Genomic DNA, 24,920 nt, shown 5'->3' on the forward strand with positions numbered 1-24,920 from the left:
ACGATTCCACCATGAGTTAGAGTGTAAAATAATGATGATACATCTGATCGAGATTGCTGTTACTTACCTACCGTACATGTGCTGTTTGTCCTTCCAGCATCAACCAGACTGATCAGATGTTGGTGCACCTCCAGTCATTTAATTCCATTCCTGAGAACTACATGATTCCTGAGAGCACCAAAAACGGAGTTCCTCTGTTCTACATCCCTCCCGGCTCCACTACTCCGGTACTGTGGTCCAACACCACTCCAGTGTAACGTTAACTAAATCTGTGCTATGCGTTTGCTTTAGTTTGGTTTATGACTTAAGAAATATATTAATTGATTTTTAGACCATTTGAACAGAGGGCATGACCGGTTTACAAGGAAGGAAGGATGGGCAACAGTAAAAAGGTTCAAGACGTTGACACCTTAATTGCAGAGGTTGCTTATATTCTTTGTCGCCAACAGAGGGATCAACTGGTTCAGCAGACTTTTATCACTGAATACATGGCTCTGCAAAACCCTAAGTCTGAAGAGGATCAACTACATTGATGAATGAATAAATAGTGTAGCAGTGATCGGTTCAAGGCAGATTTTGAATGTCTGGATGCTTGTTTCTCATAGCTGTAGTAAAAACCAGTGAGGTGTAGTCTAGTCAAAAATGGTTTAAAGGTACAGCGTGTAAGATTTGGCCAGAATGTTAGTTTAAAACATAAAAAATTAACTAACATGATGAACAGAATGTGAAGAAGTAATAGCTCTGTTGCAGACATATCTGCTTAAGTTAGCATGCTAACCAGCTAGCCCTGCCCTGTCGTAATACCACTGTCACAGAGGTGACAGTCTGATAGTACAGCTGAGGCCTCCCCCATCTCTTCAGCTGGGAGCTGGGAGCTTAGTGCGAGTAGCGATTTCACTACGTTACACAAGTGCCCCCAGTTTTTTTAATCTAATAAACAAACAAAATAAAAATGCCAAGAAAGGAAAAATTCCTCTTTCTTCTTATCAAACAGAAAAAAACAACGTGCCGTACACCTTCTGAATTCTTGTTAACTCATCATGAAACACACTTCATCCAAAACCAAAGCTCACCCAAACCGTCACAGTTCCAACAATCACAGGCTCTGGTGTGGTGAAAATAAGCAACAACGTTAATTCACAGATATTATAAATATAAAATATTCTGGTTCTACACGGCGTCGCTACATCTCCCATTTCACGCCTCTCCTGAACCTGCCATGTCATCGTCATCCCCAGAATCAGAGTCCTGGTCAGAGTGGCAACAAATCCCCTCGGTATGGGCCTCCTTGTCGTCAAACTGGCCTCCGTCAGTCTTGGAGGCTGTGTTCAGTCCCGGTCCGGCCGTGGTGGGGGGCTGCTGAGCCCGGTTCCCATAACTAGCTAACAGCATTTAGCAGCAGTTATGACCTTATGACATGACATTTGTTGTTATTTAGATAAAAAATTGTCTGGCTTGAGTATTTGGAACGGCCCAGTGGTTTCTGAGGAGATGTCAAAAATGGGATTTTGAGAAAATTGTGAAACACATTGTGAAATTTGACATTTTTAGAGCAGAAGCCAGGTGCAGATGAGCTGAGAGATTAAAATTGTGAAAGAATTTTGTCTCTCTGCCAAGCTGTTTTCAGGATAATTATTAAAACGTAAACTTGATTGTTACAGCACTGCCTTGAAGTCAATATGGGGGTGTTTTTTGTGATCCACCTGCCAACTTTAGTGTTTTCTAGGTTTTTACGCTTTTTGCTGCACAAACACTTTCAGCAGATTTGTTAGGTCTCTACCAAACAAATGATTTTGAATTAACAACCTTAAACCTAATTTTGTGTTTTACCAGAAACCTGTTAAGATTGAAATGGCAGTGTGGCTGTTCTTACTGAACCAGCCCCTTCTAAATTCTTTTTATAGGTGAAACAAAAGCAGGAGGAATTGCAGCCTTATTCAGTGGTGCTTCCTTGTGCAAGCACTTGGAGAATACACATCCTTTGAGTACCTCTCTGCCACACTGAGTTGTTCCTCTCGTGTTTTATTGTTAACTATCTACAGGCCACCATAATCGTATGCCAACTTCTGTGATGAAAAAAGGAAAGAAAGGAAGGAAAAAGGGTAATGCTGTAAAGCTGAATGCAAATGGAGATAAATAAAACTTCTAATTCACTATTGACAATTACAAAGTCTATCATCTTGAAAACATAGCAAGGATTCATGTCCAGCCAAGATCTGGGGAAACTTATCCATGCTTTCATTTCCAGCAGGTTAAATTGCTGTAATTCTTTGTACCGCCGGTGCTGCTGCTAGACACACATCACATCAGTTGTCAGATCTCTACACTGGCTGTCAGTGTATCAGAGAATAGAGTTTTATGTACTGCTACTTGTTTATACATCTCTCAATGGCTTAGGACCAAAATGATTCTCTTTTACCATGTGAACACTCTGTGCCTCTCAGGTCATCAGCTAACTGTTTCCAGAGTGACCAAACTAAACGTGGAGAAGCCACAGAAGTTATTAGACATGCACTAACTTTGAATACCTTTAAATCCAGGCTAAAAGCTTTGGGTTGGCATGGGATTTGTTGACAGTCAGAAAGAATAACAAGGTTTATCCTTTAAACACCAAAAAGCTAGTAATAAAATGAACGATGGTCACTGCGTATTCCACTCTGCTTGTCCACCTTTCTCAGTCAACGGTGATGAAGTTGGATCCAACAACCATTTATCCTCTCTGCCTGGGTTCTGTTTGCGCACCTCCTTTAACTGAATGATCTCTTTTTCCAGGTCCTGTCGTTGCAGCACAGTGGATCCAAAGACTCTTCTCAGTCCCAGTTTGCCTCCTACTGGAAGCCCATCCTCTCCATGGACACCAACTTCTGGCAGAGATGGCTGCACATGCATCGCATTGCAATCGTGCTTGAACATGACATGTGAGAAATGTATATAATATATGCTATTTCAATGTGATTTGACCAGCCTGGACCACAGGTAATGGCTTCACTGATAGCAGCTAGACGTGAGAGGGATATCTGAAAAAGATTTGAAAAGAAGGCAGCTGCGGCTATAGGTCCATATTTTACGTAGTGTTTAGCCTTGTAATCTGCCATATTTGTTTGGCTCAATTTTTCATGTTCTGTCAGTGCTTTGTGATATTAATAATTTTCTCCCTCCAGGCCTGTCCCCAAACACCTGCACACAGCTGGGAACAACGGACGTTATAGCACCATTCAGTGTCGTATCTCCCACTCTGCTCTCACATCGCTGCTGAGGGACTGGAGCAGCTTCGTGCTGGTGGAGGGCTACTCGTATGTTAAACTCATATACAGGTGAGACAGCGCTGATAACTGTCTTTGACTTGCAGGTGGAAATGCCACACAAGACCAACAACTAGAAGAATGTTTGTTTCTTTTATATACTGACACTAAGATTATGTTGCTAACTAATGATCATGGTCATCAGTATAAAAGGTTTCCCACACAACTATTTGTTGTCCCCCCAAGGAATCCCAGGATAAATCTGAGGGGGTAAAGCAACTATTTTTATGGATAAGAAAGAAAAAGTGGTATATTTATTTTAGACTTTATTTTAAAGTTTCCTTTTTTATTAATACTAGAGACTTTCATTGCCATAGGCTTTTAAAATATCCTTTAAATACAATAAAATGTCTCTTGTGGAAGTGCTCACAACTCACACCATATCACAGTAAGGTTAAGGCCAGGATGTTGCAGGTATATAAAGGGGCCAGAAACCAAAAAGGTTGGGCAACACTGCCAAAGGTGAGGGCAATTTTGCTCATTTAAATGCGTAATCCATGTTATTGAAGATTTAAGTTCCTAGAAAAGAAGAGTACGCTTAAATGAATTGTGTCTCCACAGTTCGTCTGACCAGCCTCCTACCTCCTTCTACTTGGTCCGTCTCATCTCCAAGACGCCCTGCATGGTGCTGCGCTTGGGCTTCCCTATTGGTACACCAGCCCATGTCAGAAACAAGGTACTGAGACTCCTACATATATGGGCTCCATACAGTGTCAGGGACATTTAAACAGTCCAAACCAGTGTCTCTGCAGCAGACCCTGCTCAGGGTTATGTTTTAGTTTGTGGTGCTGATGTATTGGATTGCATTATACTGTGTTAATAGAATATTACTACAGGCTGTAAGCACTTTGCCGATGAAGACCCCGACTTGTCAAACTACTGTTTCTGAGAATGAACCTTGACACTCACCATCAGGTATAATGTACTGTAAATAATAATAATTTTTATTATTTTATATTTACATCTAAGAAATAGTAAGAAGGCAGGATGAAGAGATAAAACAAGAAAGTACAACATTAAAATGAACAGGTGGCTCTGATAAAATCAGGATATGCTTCCTATAAAAGTACGTTTTAGAAGAGTCTTAAAAAAAGACACTGACTCAGACAGACTAATTTACTCAGCCAGGGCGTTGCAAAGCCTCAGGGCCCTTTCATTTTCAGGCTCGACTCAGGGAGAGGCAGGAGACCCCTGCCTGAAGATCTCAGCTATACAAATGCTGGTAAGGAGTTAAAGGATCCAAAATGTAATCCAGAGCCAAGTCATGGAGAGCCTTAAAAGTAATCAGTCTTAAAATCAATCCTAAAACAAACAGCCAATCTAAAGAGGTAAAAACTGGTGTGATGGTTTGGTAGCTCTTGGTTCTGTACAGCACATCTTTTAACCTTTTTTTTCTTTTTTTAGTTTGTACTGAGGTGAATGGCTTTCCAAAAGAAGCCAAGTTATGAACTTTGTATTTGAATTGTATCTGTGCTATATATAATTTCTGTATAATAACATTTGATTCCATTCTTGAGTAAACAATAAAACACTGGTCAGTAACAGTATAACTGGTATAATGATGTCATATCTTTGGCCTGATGAAGCACCACTTGGTTTGAAACATCCAGTATGCACAGTCCTTTTTCAGCTTCTGTGTTGGTTGTTTGTTTTGCTGGGACATTTGCTTCATCTCTGCTCAGTAACATGACAAAAAAATAATGACAAATGAAGCATTTTGAAAATCTATTGCTTGGTCATCAACTTCATGTTAAAGCACTGCTGATTGATGTTACAAATACAGCAGTTTGAACCTTGGCAAATCTAAACAAGCTTAACCTTTATCACCTACCATCAACATTTGGCATTCACTTTCTCTAAACCTGCTGGTACGTTGTCACAAACTGGCTCAGGTAATGTGACAAAGATGGAGCCCACGCATGGTACTCCGTTAAAACAAGTAAATTTATTAAACTAAGTGCAAAGAAGATGCCACAGCATGGATGTAACCTGCAAGAAGGGAGAGACCGTACTGAATACATGTGCCAGATTTTATAGCCCATGGGCCCAGGTGAGCGCAATCGGCTGACGACCCTCCCAATTGCCTGCTGAGGTTGGCAGTACAACCTCCAAACAGTGGGAGGGTCACATATTGATCAATCAAAACATGGTGACAGTGGTCAGCACAGCCAGGCGCTGGCCACCTCTGTACAGTTTCAGTGAAATCTTAAAAGGGTCTCTCTCTGTGTTAACCCGTCATAACATTTGTGTTTCTCATCAGATTGTGGATGAGCTGCGAGAGCAGATCCTCAAACTTCGCTTCCCTCACCGTGTTCAGAACAAAGAGGCCACCCCCAAGACCAAGAGGAAGATTGTAGGCAATCCATCACCATCCAAATCTCCCTCCATCCCTGCTCCCAAACCTTCACTGTCAGACAGACCCTGTGTGGTTGTGCTCAATAAGCCTCTGGAGAAGCTGCTCATAAGGTCAGTACAGACATAGCAGGCCATCATGACTGCACAACATGGAACCGAATAAAAAGCCAGGCTTTCATAAAGTCACAATAAGCCTGAAGTAGTTTGGCAATGTATAAATTGTCTATTTAATTTCTCCGCACTGATCCTAATTGGTTACACTTGGCTGTGCCTTCAAGTGTGTCTGACTGTGATGTGTAAAGATATCAAAAAAGCTCCCGCAGTGTGTCCTCTGTGAGGAAGGAGGCTGACTGCTGGACACATTTTAATGAAATTAATCGCAGATGCTTTGCAGGTATGAGAAGCTGCCGCTGGACTTCAGAACCCCCTTCATTTTCAACATGGAGAATTTTCCTCAGCCCTCCAACAGTGCCATCCCCCTCAACATGGCAGCCAACCGCACAGCCTCCTCCACCCTGGCCTCCCTGTCCCGTTACTTCCTCCACCAGCGCTGGGTGTGGGCCGTGCAGAGCAGCCAAGGGCCGACTGTGGCCATGCAGGCCGTCACTCACATCCTGTCCATGCTCTCTGAGTGAGTTCACACACTAGCACCTTCTTTGAAATGTTATTTTTGGTATTTTAAGTTTTCAGATCAATGTCAGAAACAATGCATTTTCTTAATCTTTCTAAAGAATTATTAAATGAACACAAAAGATAGATGTACGGTGGTGTTCTCTCTCTTTTTTTCATTTAGGATGCTTATAATAACTTACAAATGCTGTAAATTCTTAAATAGTCTGTGGGAACCTCCTCCATGTTTACCAGTTGTGCTGAATTGACTGTGTGAGTGGTTAAAATAAGATAACATCAACTTTAATATCCCCACAAGGGAAATTTGTCTTGGGCATCAGTGCTGCATAAGGCTGCAGTAACAACAGTAACACACATGGACTTCACACTCCCATACATCATACAGTCCGCACCATACATTTACATTATATTGCACAAGTATTTGAGACACTACACCTGACAGTAATTGATTGGTATACTCTGTCAGTGTTATTTACAGAGCAGGGGCGTCCCTCTCTAACTTCAAGAAGCTCTTGAAAACTCTTCTGAGAACACTTCCTCTTATAACACCTCTAACTCCTAACATCTAACACGCACTTCCTGTGCTCTTCTCCTATCACCTACAATTATCTTGTATTGATTGCACTTTTTATTAACTCTAACGTCTTCCCTAGGTATTTACCCGATTGATGTGATATGTACCATTAGCACTTACTAGTATTTATTGCTGCTTTTATTAATATCTAATGTCAGTTGTAGATTTCATGCTGTGTTTTATGCTCTGTTAATGATTGTATGTTGTTCCTCAAATGTAACTCGCTTTGGATAAAAGCGTCTGCCAAATGAGTAAATGTACCTGGGCTTCTTTATTCCTCCCAGCTACTACTATTTTTAAGACTGGGTCATTATTTGAATATCCACTTTTAATTGAGAATGTACAGAATTTACTGTTTTACATATTATCGGCACAGGCTGATTCCATACATTCAGTGACACATTGCAACAGACTTGGATTGCAGATGTGATCTGAGGTTTCTTATTTCATTAGTGTATAATTACAGCATTTCCAATCTAATCATTTCACTTTTAAATAATTGTGTCTGGATTGGTTTGATGTGTGACAAGCAGCTTTGTCGAATTTGTTGCCTCTCTTGATGTCTGTAGGATCCGTATATCAGAAGGCTTTCACTTTGCTGCTAGTGGAGAGGGCATCGTTAACATGGTGATTGAGCTGCCAATGAAGGTAAAGATCAGCCACCAAACGATTTAGGTTTCGATTTTGTTGGTTTGTTGTGTGTGTGTGTGGGGGGGTATCACTGCTGGTCCTAATTTGTTTCCACTGATTTGACTTTGTATCCTCAGGGCATGTCAGGGGACACGGACACAGAGAGTCCCTCTTGTATTGTTCAGTACATCCTGTTTCCACCTCACTCTACGTCTACCAAGGATAGGTGAGACTGGCAGTAATCACACCTTATTTAACTGACTTTAGTCCGATGGATGGGATTAACAGAATGCAGCCCCTCATTCATTTGAATGGCGTGCTGATGCTGGCTGAATTTTAACTTAACTCAACTTTTGTTGCAAAACAAGGCGACATCATCTAGCAAAACATTGCAATGGCCGATCACATTCCTGGTTGTAGCGAAGGAATTCAAATGTGGGTCTACGGCAGGGGTCGGCAAGTCTGGCATCGGGCCAAATTTCTTTCCGGCCGCCTATTGCTGACCACTGGTCTACCGGGTACCAAACATGCAAATTGACCGCAACACGAAAGAGCCAGGCTCGTGGGTTGTATTGATGAACAAATCACAGACGTGGACAGTTATTCAGAGTGTTGTTTGTGGTACTACCATAAGATGGTGCAAAAGAAAGAAACGTGGCCAAGCTATGTGCCACTTAGATCCAACAGTCTGCAGGTTTTGATTAGTAGTTTTTCAAGAAGAGGGAGGGTCTCTGAACTTACCCTGTTTTAGCACAGGTGGATGCGCTGCACACCTTGGCGTTCACACTGACCCTCCGTCATGAAAACTGGCTGTAATTGTGCATTGCCTTCGTAGTGTCACTGAACACATCCCCTAATAGACTTAAAAAAAATATTTCATTGTAAGATGCTGTACTTAGTTTGCTTGAGCTGTACTGGCAACTTTGATATCCCGTTGTCCTTTGTCTTTCATGGGACTCCAGTTTCTCCACTGATGATGACAACGACACCGAGGTGGAGGCTGTAGATGTGGACACCGAGCTGAACCTTGTGACAGAGTGCTGGGTAGAACCCCAGAGTGGCACAGTGATGAACTGCATGGATCAACATCGCCACTTCCAGGGCCTCAAATACCAGGAGATCCCTCATGCAGTGTGTATAACTAGTGTATACAGCAGCTAGTCCCAGAGTGGTGGTCCGTCACACTATTGAGTGTGTGACGGTGTGCAGGCAGAGAGCTCATTTTTTCTGTGTGTAAGGATAACTGTATTTAAGAAGTCTTAGACTGAGTTTAATAGTGACCTGGTGTTTTGTTCTAGATCTTCCCAAGGGATCTGGCCTGTATGTCCACCATGATGACCTTTGAGTATTTGAGCCAACTGTGTCAGAACAAAGATCAGGTCTGCTCACTGCCAGCTGGACTCAAGGATATGAGAGGTAATAAAACTCACTGCTCTTTAGAAAAGCACATGTTGTATGTTGTTACTTGACACTGTACATGGTGGCCAGCAGCAGTGGATGAAGTATGGAGGAAGATCCATACTGTGGTGAAAGGGCAGCTGTGGCTCAGGAAGTAGAGTGGGTTGCCTGTTAATTGGAAGATTGGCGGTTTAATCCCCAACTCCTCCAGGCTACATGTCATAGTGTAACCTGGAGTGTGAAGATACTGAACCTTGAAAAGTCCGTGGTGGCTGTTTCACCAGTGTATGAATGTATGTGAATGTGAATGCGATGGAATATTACAAAGTATTATAATCAAATGAAGTATCAAATGTAAAAGTGGTCTTTATGCCTTGTGAGCATTGTACTATTCTCTATTATAATTTTGGGTTATTATTACTGATGCATTAATGTGTAAACAGCGGTTAATTAAGTGTGTCGAGGTATAACTGAATTCAACTGCTGTTTTACTGCTGGGTAGCATAATCTATAAGGAAACATCATATTTCATAAGGTCATCATATGATATGTATATAAAATCTTATCGTGACATTTTTTTATTGATTGGGATCACCAGCTCATTCAGGTAACTCAGGCAAAGGCTGTACTGAAGCAACACACGCAAAATAACTTGATCGATTGATAAAAAATGCCATAGAAATGAGTGAATGAAAAGAAGCATTTCTGTCTTTCACTTTATTAAATCTTGAATTAAATGGGTCAGAAACAGCACCCCTGTAATACTGTAAATACCATAAATTCTCAAATAAAAGCCAGAATTTTTAAAAACTGATTCTCACAGAATAACTGGGACATGGCCAACAGAGACACACAAAATCTGGCCTCTAATAAAAGCCAGGTAAAAAACTGAGGACAGAAGGAATATCTTGTACTATAGTAGTAATAGTTAATTAGATAAATTCAGCATAATGTACATTTCCACAGCAGTACTGAGTTTCTCTTCTATAACAGAAATACTGATCTTTTAATGTGAAACATCTGTGTAGGAACTGTTGAGTTTATTAACATTAGATTAACAGTAATTTAATTTAATCGGATATAACTAAAGTTTTTCTGTCAAAGTACCAATATATTTGTGTTGTACTAATACGTGTTCCCTGCAGCCACTGGCTCTGTCAAGTGATGCATGTTTGTAATGTAAAATCTGTGCATGTGTCTTTGTAGTCGTTGTAAATTGATGGCTGGGTTTCCTCTTTGTGAGCAGGAGAAGCCCTTGTCTCTGAGGACAGCATTCACACAGTTCCATTCCAGTTTGACCTCATTCATCTGCTCCCAAAATGCCAGCAGGTTGAGCTCTTCTTCCTCACATTCAGTACAGGTACTGTGCTCATACAGTCCATCTGTGGGGGAAAAAGTTTTGCCAGGATAATTTTTGTAATACTCATTTTGGCCATAAGAGGCTGAAGTGCACCACTACTCTATGTTTTCTTCCAGGGGAGCTTTTACTTGTCCATGCACTCTAAACATATGCTAAATGTGTTCGCAAGTTATGTACTTGTGTTTTTCACCTGTTTTCACAAAACTAAAGAAAACTATTTAGATCAGACTTAGAAAATGGATCAGCAGAATATTTTTTTTCTCTTGCCTCTAAGGGCTTCTGTATAATATACATCCATCATGAAATAAATCCTTTTTCTACAGCTTTTTAAAATGAAACAAAAAACAAAGCGGGCAAATCAATGGATACCAGGGCATGCTTTACATGTTGTCATGTGTGTCTGTAGCAGGGGAGTCTGAGGAGCAGGTCCACAGCTCCCCCTGTCTGTCCAACGAGTTGCTGCTCAGCCTCTTCCACGGCAGCCTGGAGCACGATCTCAGTGACAGAGAGATCCCGTTGGTTGACGCCGACCACGTTACCTTCATGCACCACATCTTGGAACGAGAGCGAGGCGGCCATGTGGCTCCTTTCTCCTTACCTGTTATTAAAGGTCAGCACATGTCTCTGCGTCTCATCTCAGCCATTATTCCTGATAATGTATGTGACTTTGTGAAAGGTTTACTTCCATAAAAGAGCTCCAGAGCTTTTTGACGTGGACCTTCTGGTGTCCAGTTTGATCAGAGTCACCGTTGATTCCAAGCTCTAACATGGATGTTTTGTGTTTTGTCAGAGGAGTACATAAAGCCTGCAGACAGACAGGACACTATGACATCTTTCCACACCACAGGCAGCAGCAAAGAGGTGATGGGATCCACCAGCACTTTACAGGTAGCCCATCCATAAAAAACATTATGCCATAATAGTAAGTGAGCAATACATGTTGTAATTTTATATTTTTAATATATTAATTATTGTGTATATTATATTAATGTATTCATGCAGCTGGGAATAACAGACTAAAAGTGGAATGGAAGTTGTGGTTTTCCATCTACCAACAATCATATCATCAATATCATAAACATGTAATGGCAAAACTAAACACATTTACCTGAGTTTGACTTTGAGGTCAGAGTAGGTGTAATGGGTTAAAGGTTTGGGTTTGTGGTTATCATTAGATGTAGGGGTTAGGGAAGGATTAGGGTTATAATTATTTTAGCCTCGTGTTCCCTGCCTAGGTTTCTAAAACTTTATGTGGAATCTAGAACTTGACCAACAAATGTGCAGGCTGATATTATCTGTGTTTATAACAGCCAGTAAATAACGTTTAAAAAGAAACAGAGAGGCGGAGTTAGAAGTTTAGTGTAAATTATTCAAAAATCATCAGCAGAACGAGAAAAAGTAACAGTTCTGTAAAATGCGCTGATTATCGCAAATTCTATAATAAAAGCCGTTATTAAAATAATAGCAAGCCCTAACATATAAAGGCCAGCCTGGTAAAAACATTGTGGAGGGGAACTTACCTGTACTATAATGGCTGAAACAATAAATTTAGTATAATGTACATTTCCGTCAGTACAAAAACGGTCATGTCATACTCACCACTCAGCTGCTTTTAACACAAATGCTACCGTCAGTGAAACTCAACACTTCTTGTTAATTTTTCACTTTAAAAGTCTACCAGGGAGGTACATGTAATTGTAGTACTCTATTAACAAGTCCTTACAAGTACAGTAACAAACACGTGTTACCTCTCTGTCTCCGGCAGAGTTTCAGTAATGCAGACCTTGTGGATGAAGAGGCCTTGCTGGGGGAGAGCGGCTGCTCTACGCCACAGTGGAGGTGCTACGCCAAGTACATCAGCTCGCAGCAGATCCTCCTCACCTTCCTCCCTGCTTCCTTCACAGGTACACCTTGAGTTTTGGTTACGTTAATGTGGTTCTTAGGTTTTTGACCACATCTCATAATGCAAAAGACCTAAATGTGGATATGATGTTTATTTTGCAGATGTTCTGAAGTTGATGGCGTCAGGGCTGGAGACAGAGCCTCAGAGTAACGTCAGCACGCAGGAGGACGACACGCTGACTCCCAGCAACAAATCTCAGGCCGACTCCCTGTCTGGCTCCACCAGTGGGCCAGAGAGGTCTGAATCCAGCCTCAGTCTGGCCAGTAAATTGCGAAGGAGCTCCAGCAGTGGACACCTCATCGCCAGGTCCCCTTTGCTCTCAACACAGTCCGATGGCCAGATTGGGCCTCCTGACTCCATGATCCTGGACCAGGAGAGCTGGGACAGCAGAGTGTTGGAGACAGAGTCCGGGACCCCAGGCTCAGGTCTAATGCTTTGTCCAGAGTTGTATTCAAAACCAATTTGGTGTAGACCAGTCAAAATGATTTAAAGGTACAATGTGTTAGATTTGGTAAGAAGTTTAGTTTAAATTATTAAAAGAAATTACCAACAGATCTAGAAAAAGTAACAGTGCTCATTCTGGACTCAGTCAGCTAATAGGACCACTAAGTCAGATGCACGGCTAACTTACGGCAATTAGCAGCAGTTATGAACTGATATGCTGCCATCATTCGACAGCTGGAGAGTAGTCTAATTTCTTACACATTGTACCTTTTAAGAGCCAAAGTTAAGCAGTGCCACACACTGTTAACTGTTAGCACATTATGTACAGTACATATATTTAACAGACCGCTAGGGCTGATCAATTTGGGGACAAACTTTGACTTTTCTAACTTTTCCAGATCTGGGGGAGAAAGAGGGAGTTCAGTTCTCTGAACCACAGGAGTCCAATGTCCACATTAGCTTCAGCAGGCAGGTTTCTGACAGCAGCCAATTAAAGGTTCCAGTCTACGTCTACAACTGCTCTCTGGAGCACCTGAAGGAGCAACTGGTACACCCAAACTCCAGCCGCCAACCCAGGGACATCTTCTTCAGGTACTGTGAAAAACAAAGGCAGGGTCCAAATATTGAAAAAAAAAAAAAAGATTTTAGATTTTGATCAATACTGTGAGGAACAGTTAAGGCTTCAGTGGCTTCATGCTGACTATCAGCTTATTTCTAAAGAGCAAGTAAGAAAGTGAGATTTTTCCATTATTACTTACGGTTTACTTACTATGTCATCAACATTAAAAGGACAATTCTGGTTGATTCAAACTTATTTTTGTAGTTTTGGCTTTCATTCCTATTGGTAGTAATAATAATATTGTACTCACCAAGGTGTCCAAGGAAGGTTAAATCAAGCACAAGTGGACATGGTTACTTGAAGACGTTTAGCTTCTCTGTTCTGACTGACTGGCATTCTCAACATTACTATGCCGATGACTCCACGTTCTATCTGTACTTCCTACCACACGACCCGACTGTTTCTGTGGCTTCACTTTTCAGACCCAGAGGCCAGATCCACTTCTTGTATACAGTCTTTGCCTTCAGCTCAGTCTAACACTGAACTTCCAGTGATCTGAGCCAGTCCTTCTGTTCAGTATAGCATTAGACCAGCTCCACCTCACTCTCTCCAACAAGGTTTGCATGGAATCTAAGCATTGTTAAAAATGACTAGCTGATGTTGTGATGTGAGCATGTTGCATCTGTCACTTGGTCATGTCGCTTCGTGCTATAAAATGTTTGAAAGATCATTTAGATCATCCGGGTAGACTATTGGTTTGATGGGTGACTCCTTTGTGTTCCTAGATTTCGGCAGTAACTTTGGTGAGTACAATGTTATCATAAACCAATACAAATGATGACATAAAACAGAGCCAAGCATTGTGTGACCTAACTGAGCCATGGATTTTGTCAGAAGTAAGTTGCAGTCCACTTGTTTAACATGTGTAACACGTGTCTCTGGTTGTCTTCACACGTGAGAATAGAGCTCAAGATGCTGAATCCTGGGAGATGAATCAGCAGATGAAGTTCAGGTAGCGCTGCTTGACTCTCTTCTCTCTTTCACTCTCTGCTGAGGTGCTGCACAACTTTCATTGGATGCCTCTGAGAACTTGTTTTCTGTAGAGTGGAAAAGTTTTGCTTTTCAAATTCTGTAGGCTCCAAAGCCTCTTTCCCTTCCCAGGCCTGTCTGTGCTGCTTCTTCAGGCATGTATTGCTGCATACACACGCAGTGGGTGCAGTGTGGCCACACGAGCTATGAGTTTACACAGTTTTGTATTTAAACGTCTGCTGTCATAGCTGCAACAATTACTCATCACCAGGAAGTCAGGAAACCAAGAAATAAGTTTTTTTCCCCCCCAAGAATATCCCACCATACAAGAGGTAATGTCAAATATAAAGGAAACATTTGGATGCAAGGATGTTTGTGTCTGTGCATAAAAACATAAAGTTGCAGTTACTACTTGCTCACTTGGGGCTCAGTTGTACAAGCTCAGGCACAGATTGCCTTTATCTATTTCTGCCTGTTATAGCTACACTTAATTCTTTTAATACTAACAATATGTCACATGTGTGACTGTGTGTAATGGTCACACAATAGTAGTCATACTGATGAACTCACATCAGTATGACAGAGATCCTCTTCTCCCAAAAGGACAAAACATCTGTATGTTTAGTGTATGATAATGCTGTTTTACAGACATTTCTTTTTTAGTTTGCTGTTGGCAATAAAAAGCAGGCAGGCATTCTGACAGTGACATCGAGCAAGTTAAATATTCCCTTCAAAATAGGAATTTCTGTTGCACTAATAATAACATGTACTGGTAGCTACCCAGATTCCAAACAGGCACAAATAAAATCTTAACAGCCCGGACTCCCAACAGGTCGCTGTTACTATGTACTGTGGGTGTGCTGTTAATGATATGGCTACGTTTTAATGTTTTGTGTTCAAAGTGCACTGACAGCTGCAATTATCATTTTATCTGATTTCATTTTTATCTGGAGAGCCACATACACTAGTGGGATCACATTTATGAAACTGTATGTGGTAATATAGAAATCATACTAAAATATAATCCATCCATCTATGCTGAAACCAAATACGCTAACTGAGCACCACAGAAAGAATCATTTACTATACTTATATTACAATACTGTATTATTGATTCCACAGAGGAAAAAAAGTTCTGTAAATGTACTGTAACTTAGTAGGTATGTGTCAGTTTTTCTTCATTGACAGCGATGTGTGTGGAGTCTGGAGTGTGCCACCAGGATAATAATATATTTTTACAGTTTAATTTGATTTAGATGATGATTTAGAAGAATATCAAATAAAAGATCAAGAATATTTTTAAAGGTTCAGTGTCTAATATTTAGCAGTAGTAGTCTGGTTTATTAGAAGTAAGAAGAGACGTGAAATTTGGACAAATGGAAGACGACACAAATTATTTAGCACAAGAGCTGACAGAGCGTGTCAGCCACCATAGCTTCTCCTCCTTAAATCTTAATTGTAACATAAAGGAATAAAGTGTACATAGGGCATAAAGTATACACAACAGAGGACCATATGTTGACAGTTTTCAAAGCCTTTTTGTTGTTGGATTTAGAAATTAAATTGATATAATGTACAACATCATGTAGATAAAGTACAAGGTTACGTTTTTTACTGCTGAATTTACATTTATGTATGTGGAATTTTGCCATTAGAATTAATACATTTATTGTGAACTACGTATTTTCTTTGACTTTTATTAAGCAAAATACCACATTCCCTCACATCATTGTGTGTGTGTGTGTGTGTATATATATATATAATATGGTCAATTATGAATCTGCTCAAATTAAGTCGAAGGAAATTTTGGTACAGGAGCAGCTGAGTTGTTGACGTTATTTACATAGAAACAGGGCGGACAACATGGTTGATGGTAAGAAATTTTTGATTTGTGCAAAATCATGTATTGCGCATACATATTTTGCTAACATAATTTAATGTAGTGTAATATAATATAGTTATAATGGTTAGTTTGCTGTCCATGTAGAGTGGACTAATGCTAAACCAACACATCTTTGTAGTAGTGTCCATGTTGATTCCACATTCTGACGTAAAGTGAAGTAGAAGTACTTTAATAACGGCCTCTGATGGGACCATCAGAGGAGTATGTGAATTCACAGTGAGCTGTTGGTTGCTGTTTGCAACCCTCATCACTAGATGCCACTAAAACACACTGAACCTTTGAATTTGACTTTTTGTTTGAAAGGACAAGCTTTCTTAAAGTAAATGCATCATGAGTTGAAAAGGTAAATATTATAAACAAGAGACAAATTCAGGCTTCTGGTTTAATTTTGATATTTTGAAAATGTAATGATTTCATTTGTCATTTAAATGCAAATTCAATGTAACAAATGATTTTATCTTTGTAAGATGTATAACTTACATCTATAACTAACTAATTATTAAGATAAAACACAAAGGCCATAAATTTTCATCTGGCAAACTTACATCTCCATAAATATGTTTGATGTTATGTATGTTGATACTTTTTACAGGGCTTCATGCAGAAAGTTATAAACTGAAATTAGTCTAGTTTCAAAGTTAAAGTGTGTGTAGTACTGAAGGTTTAGACCATAAACGGACTGCTACCGCTCTGTTTATTGTACTACAGCTGGTACAGCTGTGCTTGCTGCGGCTTTGCAGTGACTGTGTATGTTGCAAAAGCACCAACTTCAAGGTCTTTTTTCACCTGATTCATGTTTCTCTGTCCCGTTTGTCCTGATAAATGAATTTTGTTAATACTGCTTCAGAATGCTGTGGAGGTTCAGCTGTCCCTCACAAGCTTGTTGGCTTCCTCCACTTTGCTTACTGTAATGGAGATCTGGGCTAAATCTGTCTAAATGATTGTGCAAAATGATATAGAATGGATTTGCCTGTCTTTTCAACTGGCATTGTATTGTTAGGGCTGTGTGGAAGTGGATTATAGTTCATGTGGGTTCAGTACATCCTGCATTAGTCTTTCTAACTGAACATGTTCTGTATGTTGGCTGTGCCATCCTCTGGTAGGTCACTGTCTCTGGACCGCAGCAGTCCATCCCCTTGGACCGACCTCCTGGCTCAGCCTCACAAAAACAAGGAGCTGGCCAACTACTGCAGCCTGCTGCAAGAGCATTACCACCAGAGCTACGTCAAAGGTGACCTTCCTTCACCCATTAGCCTCAGCTGTACTTTATGTTTACTGCAAATTTATGATTGTTTATTTGTATAGTACCATTCAAAAACACAGTACAAAGTACAAAGTGCTTTACATAAGACCTAAATGGCATTAAGAAAAGATGTAAATGAAATCCAAGGCAATATAAAAAAACACACATAATGCAGCACTGAGGTCTAATAATAATAAGACCGAAATTCGGGCACTGCCTGTGTTTAAATGGATATCTTTAAAGACCTTAACAAGAGTAGTCTGTTAAGTGCTGTTGGTCGAACTCCTGACTGAAAGACGTCAAAATACTTGTTCAGCACCAAGAAGTTGTTCAGTTAGATAGGGCAGGCCTTAAATTTTTCGACACAAAGGTGTCTAGATTGTTCTTTGTAAGAGTGGATTAACTGCCACTGCAGTTTTCAGGGCCTGTGGGAATGTGAGAGTAGAGTACGGAATATAATGCATTCATTTGAGGAAAAATTAACAAGAATTAACTAGATAATTGTCTCAGAATTGTTAGAGATGCTTTCGTGGGAAAACAATCTGCTAGCTCTTTTGTTGGAGGGGGCCTACCCCATGCAGCTGAGAGCTTTTTTAGGTATTTATTTAATTCAGAAAACAGAGCAGAACATTTTCCCCATGCAAATTTATCTCATAATTCTGAGATAACAGCAGATTTTTTTCTTTCGAGTGAATACATTACGCTTCTGTAGATAAAAGTTGACTATTTGAAAAAGATCTGGTAGAAAGTGTGTAGGTAGAATATCAAGGCAGTGGGAGGAGCATTTCAGATGTTGCACAATTTCCTCCAAGATTATATGGTTGACAAGAAGTCAAAGTGTGAACTGTCACTGACTTTAGGTCTGAATCACTGTGTTCCTCAGGAGTGTACCGCAGCCTGCAGCAGTGCTACAGCATCAGCTCGCAGGATGTCCTCATGGCCATGGACTACTGTGAAGAATCCCTGCAGGAGATCGACGTCACCACCTTTCTGCAGACCCTTTGTGGACACATCAGAGTGTTCAGGGAAGATGGCGAAGCTCGCAGATGGGAACGGAAACCAAAACCTTCAAGGAACCCTGCCACCTTTATTATAGGAGAGGTTGAGGAGGACCGAGCAGATGACAGGGCTGCCATGGCCTCCTCGTCCAGGTGAGACAATGTACTTGAAGTAAAGCCAACATTTACAACTTTATAGTTTATTACAACGAGTAAAGTAGTGTAAACTGTGAGTATATAGTATAACATCATATAATATATAGGGTGTGACAAATAACAGCTTAATAAAACAACATGTTAACGTATGTACCTGCTTACGTTCAAGTTTGCATATAAAATTGCAGTAAGGAGTAACTGCACACAGCTGCCTAAAGTTTTATTCAAACATGGTGATCAACTACTTAATTTAAACCTTTGATATAAAACCTTCATTTATGCAAATGCTTTCATTGTAGCCTCTATATTTCGTTCTGTGGGGTCATAGCCTATGGAGATTATTTCTTTCTTCTCTTTATTCTGATGAGATCTTTATGCACACATGGCATGAAAAACAATGTGAAGAATTGTTGTGGTAACAGTTTTTTAATACATATTAAAAAATATTTGGTACATTATATATGCAAATGTGCACATGACTACTCTGACTTATTCAGATTTAGAGGCCGGGATTGGTGAGGTTCTCCCGACTTTCCGAGTTGGGAATTTGACATAAGGGGGCAAGTTCATGACTGGGAACACGGAAATTACGACTTCCTGGTACAACTAGAATGCACGATAAATATCTATATATCTATATATCTATATATATATATATCTATATATATATCTATATATATATATATCTATATATCTATATATATATATCTATATCTATATATATATATATATATATTGGCTCACGTCTGTCCACATGGATGTCGTTGTGGTGTGATGTAAATATTAGGTGTGTGATGATACCTTAGCTCACTAGAAAGACTATTTCAACAATATTTTAAGAAATCTTCAATTGCAAAATATGACTCTTTTATTCGACTGAGTCGAAATATGCAAAACAACAGTTTCCTATGAGCTAACACAATTATTAATCTTGTGATATTTCTGGTAATAGTATTGAAATGGACGATGCCAGTGAAGCTGAATCTAGAGGGAAGTCCTCTGCTCCTTCATCTCCACTGATCCTGGATGAGGCCAAGACAGCCACGATCCCAGAATTCCCTCTGACAGTGCTGCAGACACAGCCCAAGTGTGAAGTGTATCCAGATCTGCACAAAATAATCCAGGTATTGTCCAAAGTCTTACAGGCGCTCTTCATTTCATATTTTAGAAGTAGAAGTATACCTTGTTATTGATTTTGATCATAGACTCTCCTCTGAGTAATTAGTGAGCTAATTAGTGAAAACTGTCATTCAAGTTTAAACAATCATTCCACAGGATAAATTCATGGAGATCGTGTCTCAGTATTTCAAAGCGGTGCCCTCCAATCCACACTACTTCTTCTACTGCCCACCATCATCCAAGAAAGATGTAAGCTGACAAAGTTGTGTTTTGCATTTCCTATTGGTGTCTTATGTTTTGGCCAGACTCACCTTACTTTGCTTTCATCTCTTATTATCGTTCACGATAAAATGAAGTGTTAGAGATTACGTAGAGTAAAGGAAAAGATTAACATCGGCTCGGGCAAAAATAGCAATAACAGAGGAATTTGTTTATTTTTTTTGGCTCTGACGATAGCCTGCCAAAACTTCCTGTAACTGGTCTGAAAGTTTTTGGACAAGGGTCAGCTGTTTGGGGTGGACCGTGTTCCGGGAGGTTTCACAGCTGTAATTTGTTAGGTGTAAAAGGACCCTAAGAGATAAATGAATGATGTAAAAACCAGTCAAAATCACTCTCACATATCCACATGAATGCTGCTTTTGAGTGGACTGAATGAACTTGCACTGTGGTTTGTCTCCTCAGGAGGACTCAGAAGATTGTGAGACAGGGAGGAGACCCAGTGAGGAGATGCTGTCAGAGGCTGAGCCAGCTACTGAAGACGGTGAGGAGAATTCAGAAATGATTAGCCTAAATTTGTTTTGGGTTTAAATGTTTTCATCTTAGCTGGGACACCCGTCAATTGTATTGTCTAAATCTGACGCATTCACACAGTCATGTTGGGGAACAGTGTCAATTATGACAGTCAGAATTATTCAGCAAAATTCTTCATAGAGCAGCTACAAACCTAAAAATAACAGAATGAACTAAATATTACATGTGTAAGATAAGTTCTGTTTGATTCCCTCCTGACCATCAGTGGCAGTAAACACAGTGGATATGTCTCCTCGCAGGTTGAGATGTCATAAAAGCAAAATCATGTGACGTAGACAGCCGGCCTCTTTGATCTTCTCGCTGTTGGCTGTAATTTCCCTGCAGGTTCATCGCGCCATAGATCCTTATTTTGGTTCTTAGATTTTCTGTGTTTGGTTTTTGTCATTCTGCCTGTGACTTCATGCTCACTGTGCAATTTGCTGCCCTCTAAGGCACAGTAGAGTGTAGTTGGGCAGATTTTGGGTCAATCACAGGGTGTGAAAGAATTTAGAAGTACTATGACACAGGTAATGATAGGGTCAGTTGCTGAGATAAAGTAAGCCAAAGGGGACAGCCAGGTCACACACTCTCTCTTTTCTGCCTGGTTGTTGACAGTGATGCACAGCTATACATTTGTTAGGCGACCTAAGGTGGAGAATATGTTTATTTTGTTTCATTACAGACAGACTGACTGGCTCTATGTTGAAAGTGTTGAATTTGGATTGAATGACACACAATGTGTCAGCAGGTCTCACCCTGCTGTTTGGTTCCACACTAGATGCAGCACTGAATAGCACTTTAATACATTAAATTGCACTTAAATGCATAGAAAAGCACTTTACTGCCTAAATAGCACTTAACGTCTTGCTCTTTATAACGGATTTACTTTAGTAACTAGCTCATGATCTGCATAGTGAAGTATAATGACTGTCTTGTATATTGTGGTGGATTGTATTATTCCTTCTATTGTTTTATTATGTCGTCCTTTTTTGTATTGACTTTTGTAATGACCTGCCAGGGACTACAGATGAAAATGAGCCTATTGGCTAAATCTGGCATATTTATATTGATGCAGAGCTGAAATGTTAATTAATGTGCACTGCCTCTTTTGAATAAATAAAGGAAAAATAAAAAAAATATCCAGTAGAACAGGGGTATTCAATTAGAATTCAAAGAGGTCCAGTTAGAGAAAATTTCCTGAAGCAAAGGTCCAGAACATCAAAACGACTAACTTGCGTTATCATTCAGTACCATATATAGTTGTATCAACATATGTTTTTAGTCAACAACGTACTGTCAAATCATATAATATTCAGTTTTCACATCAAACTGGAGGGATAATAAATAATAACTACTCTAATAATAAATTCTAAATTTAAGTAAAATAAAGTGCCTAATTTTTTAGAAAACAAATAAAAAGTGTAGCTTGAAGTGTATTCTTAACCAATTCTATAATAAACACTCAACATATAACAAATGAACAGCTGTAATGCCTCCTCTTCTTTCATTGCCTCTTATAGAGCTGCCGTGAGCTCTAGTTTGTCCTGCCAGCTAGGATTGGAGATCTGAGATATTCTGGTTTTGAACTGCCTGTGGGAGGAATGTTCATGTAAGAATCTGTACATTCTTGATTAAAAGCCAGGTGAAATCTCTTTCCTTTCGTCTCCTCAATTCATGTGTGTTTCCAAAACGTCTCTGGTGAATCTCGCGGACTTGACTCGCGTCGGAATGCACAGATTTCATTGGCTGAGGAGCGTCACATGAGACGATTGGAGCACATGCGATTGATGTATAAAAGTGTGAACAATAACCTTATTTGGACACTTAGTGAATCTCTGTAGGTCTAGGAAGCAGAAATATTCCCTGACAGGAAGTATCCTTCAGATTTGGTGTTGGCATTCCATGTGTTTAATCAGCGGATGCTGGCACTGTATCTCCTCAGCCGGGCTCAGTAAATGATGCTGTGCAAGTCTTCATCACTTTCTGAAACTTCTTCATCACACCTGAACCTGGCCCACTTTATTTTCATAACACGGGGATATCCCCGATCCGAGGCTAGTTGGAACAGATTATCTGCCCAGATGATCCTGTTGTGTGAGGGCTTTACAGACATTATTTTAAGGTCACCAGCTGGATCGGAGGCACCCCTGGGGCTGCTGCATCTACGCGCTCTGCAGAGGTGGTACAACAGAATTCACATGGACCCTCCTTAACACAATGGATTTTGCATTTATAATGCTGATTATTATTTTTACAAATACAGAAGTGGGGGTTGTAATACTCAAAAAAATGGAGATCTCGGCTTTAAACAAGGCTTATGTTAGTTATCTGGCCAACTTGCTAGTAGTGCTTTGTGAAATCCTCCTCAGTTAATGTGATGTTCCGTGGCTGAGAGACACTACATGATGTTTCTCACCCTGTGATTAGATGCTGACCAGTTTATTGTTTTGTGTGTAGAAAACATGTCGGGCTGCTGCATCATGACGGAGAGCGACACAGATTTGGTGGTAGAGTACGAGGAGCATCCGGGCACCAGCTCCCACAGAGAGGGCGAAGACCAGTCCCTGTCAGACTCCAACACTGTCAACCAGGACCAGGACTCCTTCAGCATCCTGGAGGGAGACTCCCTGCTGGAGCCCGAGGGGCCACAGCTGGACATGCCGCCGCTGTTCGTTCATGTCACTTGTTCCGTCAATATGAAAAGCTGCCACGGCTCCATGCCCATACAAACACTGCCTACCTGCCTCGGTGATTGTTTCTTTGATCCTCAGAATAGGGACACACAATGTTAACACACCACTCTGATTACGAGAAGTCTGTTCAGGATCTCTCTTTCTCACATTAAAGAAACCTTCATTTTTGTCCAATATTCACAAGGTAGTTCACATTTTGACAGCCGTCTTTCTTTTGTCAAAACAACTGGTTTAAAAAGTTTAACTTTGACCACTTAGACTCTTTTGTTGTGGTGCTTATTTCAGTTTTGTGATTGCAGGTGAGATTATTTCCTGCCTGGAGAACGCTGAGGCCTTACAGTCTGTGGATTTGGATGAGCTCTCAGTCACATTAGATATCTTTGTCCTGACACTACCTGTGGAGATTGAAGTCATGGCGGATTTCCATCACGACAGGTGAGTAGAAGTGTGAGCAAAAAGCCACAATTCGGCGGGTTGGCAAGAAAAGAGAATTATCTTTTTTTTTTTTTATGTGATATTTGTGATTCCATTTTTTAAAATCTTTATTCTAAATGCCCTGATCACACTGCAGTATTAAAGGTACTCTGTGGAGTTCACTGAGCCCTGACAGCCAAATTGAATGCATTTCCTTTCTGAAGAAACATTGGCAAAAGAGGATTTTTGTTTTAAATATTGGTTTGCTGCCATGTTTAGTTTTGTTAGCAGGATATTCTGTCTTGCAGTTGTTAGGACATTGCAGCTTTTCTTGGTGTATTAAAGCAGCTAGCTGTCTGTCAGTGGATAAGTGTGTAATAGAGCTAAAATTATTAATTGATTGTTGACCGAAAATTTATTATATAAATTCTGCTCTGCTACCAGCAAATCCAGTGTGACGATTTGTTGCTTTCCTCTAAACTGAATATTTTTGGGGTTTTATTGGTTGGACAAAACAAGCAGTCTGAAGATGTCATCTTGAGCTCTTAGATCTCGCTCCATCCATCCATCCATCGTCAACTGCTTATCCTGCGTACAGGGTCGCGGGGGGCTGGAGCCAATCCCAGCAGACATCGGGCGAAAGGCGGGGTACACCCTGGACAGGTCGCCAGTCCATCGCAGGGCCACACATAGACGAACAACCACTCAAGCTCACACTCACATCTAATCTCCCTTTCAGGGAGTAGTAATCTGGAATGAGTTCCTTAACGCCAAATTTCTGGTTATCTGAGGTGTGTAGGCAGTGAGGATGTAAAAAAACTTACCAGTCTGGGAGGCGGGAAGAAAATGAAGACAAAAGTTTTGTTAAGGTGTCCACCCAAAGAGAAAACACAAAAAGTGTTAAAAAGTCTCACAAGACCCTGTCATAATGCTAAACTGAGCTCTTGCTGTTCTTTAAGGCAATAGGAAAATTCCCCTTTAAATCAGGGTACAACAATCTGCCCTACACAGAGAGCTGTAAGCTAAGGTTTTTCAGTAAGAAGAGACCTTGAACTCTCGGGCCCACATCTTTTATAAAGAATAGGCAAGAAGGAGTCTTCATCCCTCCTCAAACGTCTGGCTTGTAGGGCTTGACCATAAGCTTAATTGGCCCTTATTTTCTCACCACATAGGCTATAAGTTAAGGCAAGACAATTGAGAATCTTTAATATTCTCAAAACCTCTTTTCTCTATCACACCTCTTCCTCGCTCGCCTTCCTGTAAATGTCATATATATACATGTGACTTCAGAGGCGCCTTTTCTGTTTACCTTGTGATCTTTAGTCTCAGACTGTGGACCTCAGCTTCCTTTTACTGAAACAGGTGTCCTATTTTGAGACATCTGCTAACTCTGAACATGTCTGAAGGTCTGAAAATATATC

At 40.4% G+C, this 24,920-nt stretch overlaps 1 protein-coding gene across 14 annotated transcripts in view; it reads left to right on the plus strand.

Moving 5' to 3' along the window:
• Positions 1-24,920, plus strand: part of szt2 (SZT2 subunit of KICSTOR complex) — a 145,476-nt gene that overhangs the window by 26,399 nt on the left and 94,157 nt on the right. For 10 of the 14 annotated variants that reach the window (XM_046049705.1, XM_046049706.1, XM_046049700.1 and 7 more), the window contains 24 exons: positions 98-227; positions 2,773-2,918; positions 3,162-3,314; positions 3,864-3,978; positions 5,563-5,768; positions 6,052-6,288; positions 7,431-7,509; positions 7,629-7,717; positions 8,454-8,622; positions 8,790-8,907; positions 10,136-10,249; positions 10,656-10,859; positions 11,040-11,137; positions 12,015-12,153; positions 12,254-12,577; positions 12,995-13,187; positions 14,120-14,167; positions 17,191-17,318; positions 18,214-18,481; positions 19,437-19,608; positions 19,760-19,852; positions 20,285-20,363; positions 22,850-23,140; positions 23,385-23,520. In XM_046049705.1, the coding sequence (XP_045905661.1) occupies positions 98-227; positions 2,773-2,918; positions 3,162-3,314; positions 3,864-3,978; positions 5,563-5,768; positions 6,052-6,288; positions 7,431-7,509; positions 7,629-7,717; positions 8,454-8,622; positions 8,790-8,907; positions 10,136-10,249; positions 10,656-10,859; positions 11,040-11,137; positions 12,015-12,153; positions 12,254-12,577; positions 12,995-13,187; positions 14,120-14,167; positions 17,191-17,318; positions 18,214-18,481; positions 19,437-19,608; positions 19,760-19,852; positions 20,285-20,363; positions 22,850-23,140; positions 23,385-23,520 (3,729 nt within the window). The remainder of the gene's footprint in view (positions 1-97; positions 228-2,772; positions 2,919-3,161; positions 3,315-3,863; positions 3,979-5,562; positions 5,769-6,051; positions 6,289-7,430; positions 7,510-7,628; positions 7,718-8,453; positions 8,623-8,789; positions 8,908-10,135; positions 10,250-10,655; positions 10,860-11,039; positions 11,138-12,014; positions 12,154-12,253; positions 12,578-12,994; positions 13,188-14,119; positions 14,168-17,190; positions 17,319-18,213; positions 18,482-19,436; positions 19,609-19,759; positions 19,853-20,284; positions 20,364-22,849; positions 23,141-23,384; positions 23,521-24,920) is intronic. The other 4 variants (XM_046049710.1, XM_046049698.1, XM_046049704.1 and 1 more) reach the window with 2 other exon arrangements.

Source organism: Micropterus dolomieu, linkage group LG05 (assembly GCF_021292245.1).
Source record: "Micropterus dolomieu isolate WLL.071019.BEF.003 ecotype Adirondacks linkage group LG05, ASM2129224v1, whole genome shotgun sequence".
Lineage (NCBI taxonomy): Eukaryota > Metazoa > Chordata > Actinopteri > Centrarchiformes > Centrarchidae > Micropterus > Micropterus dolomieu.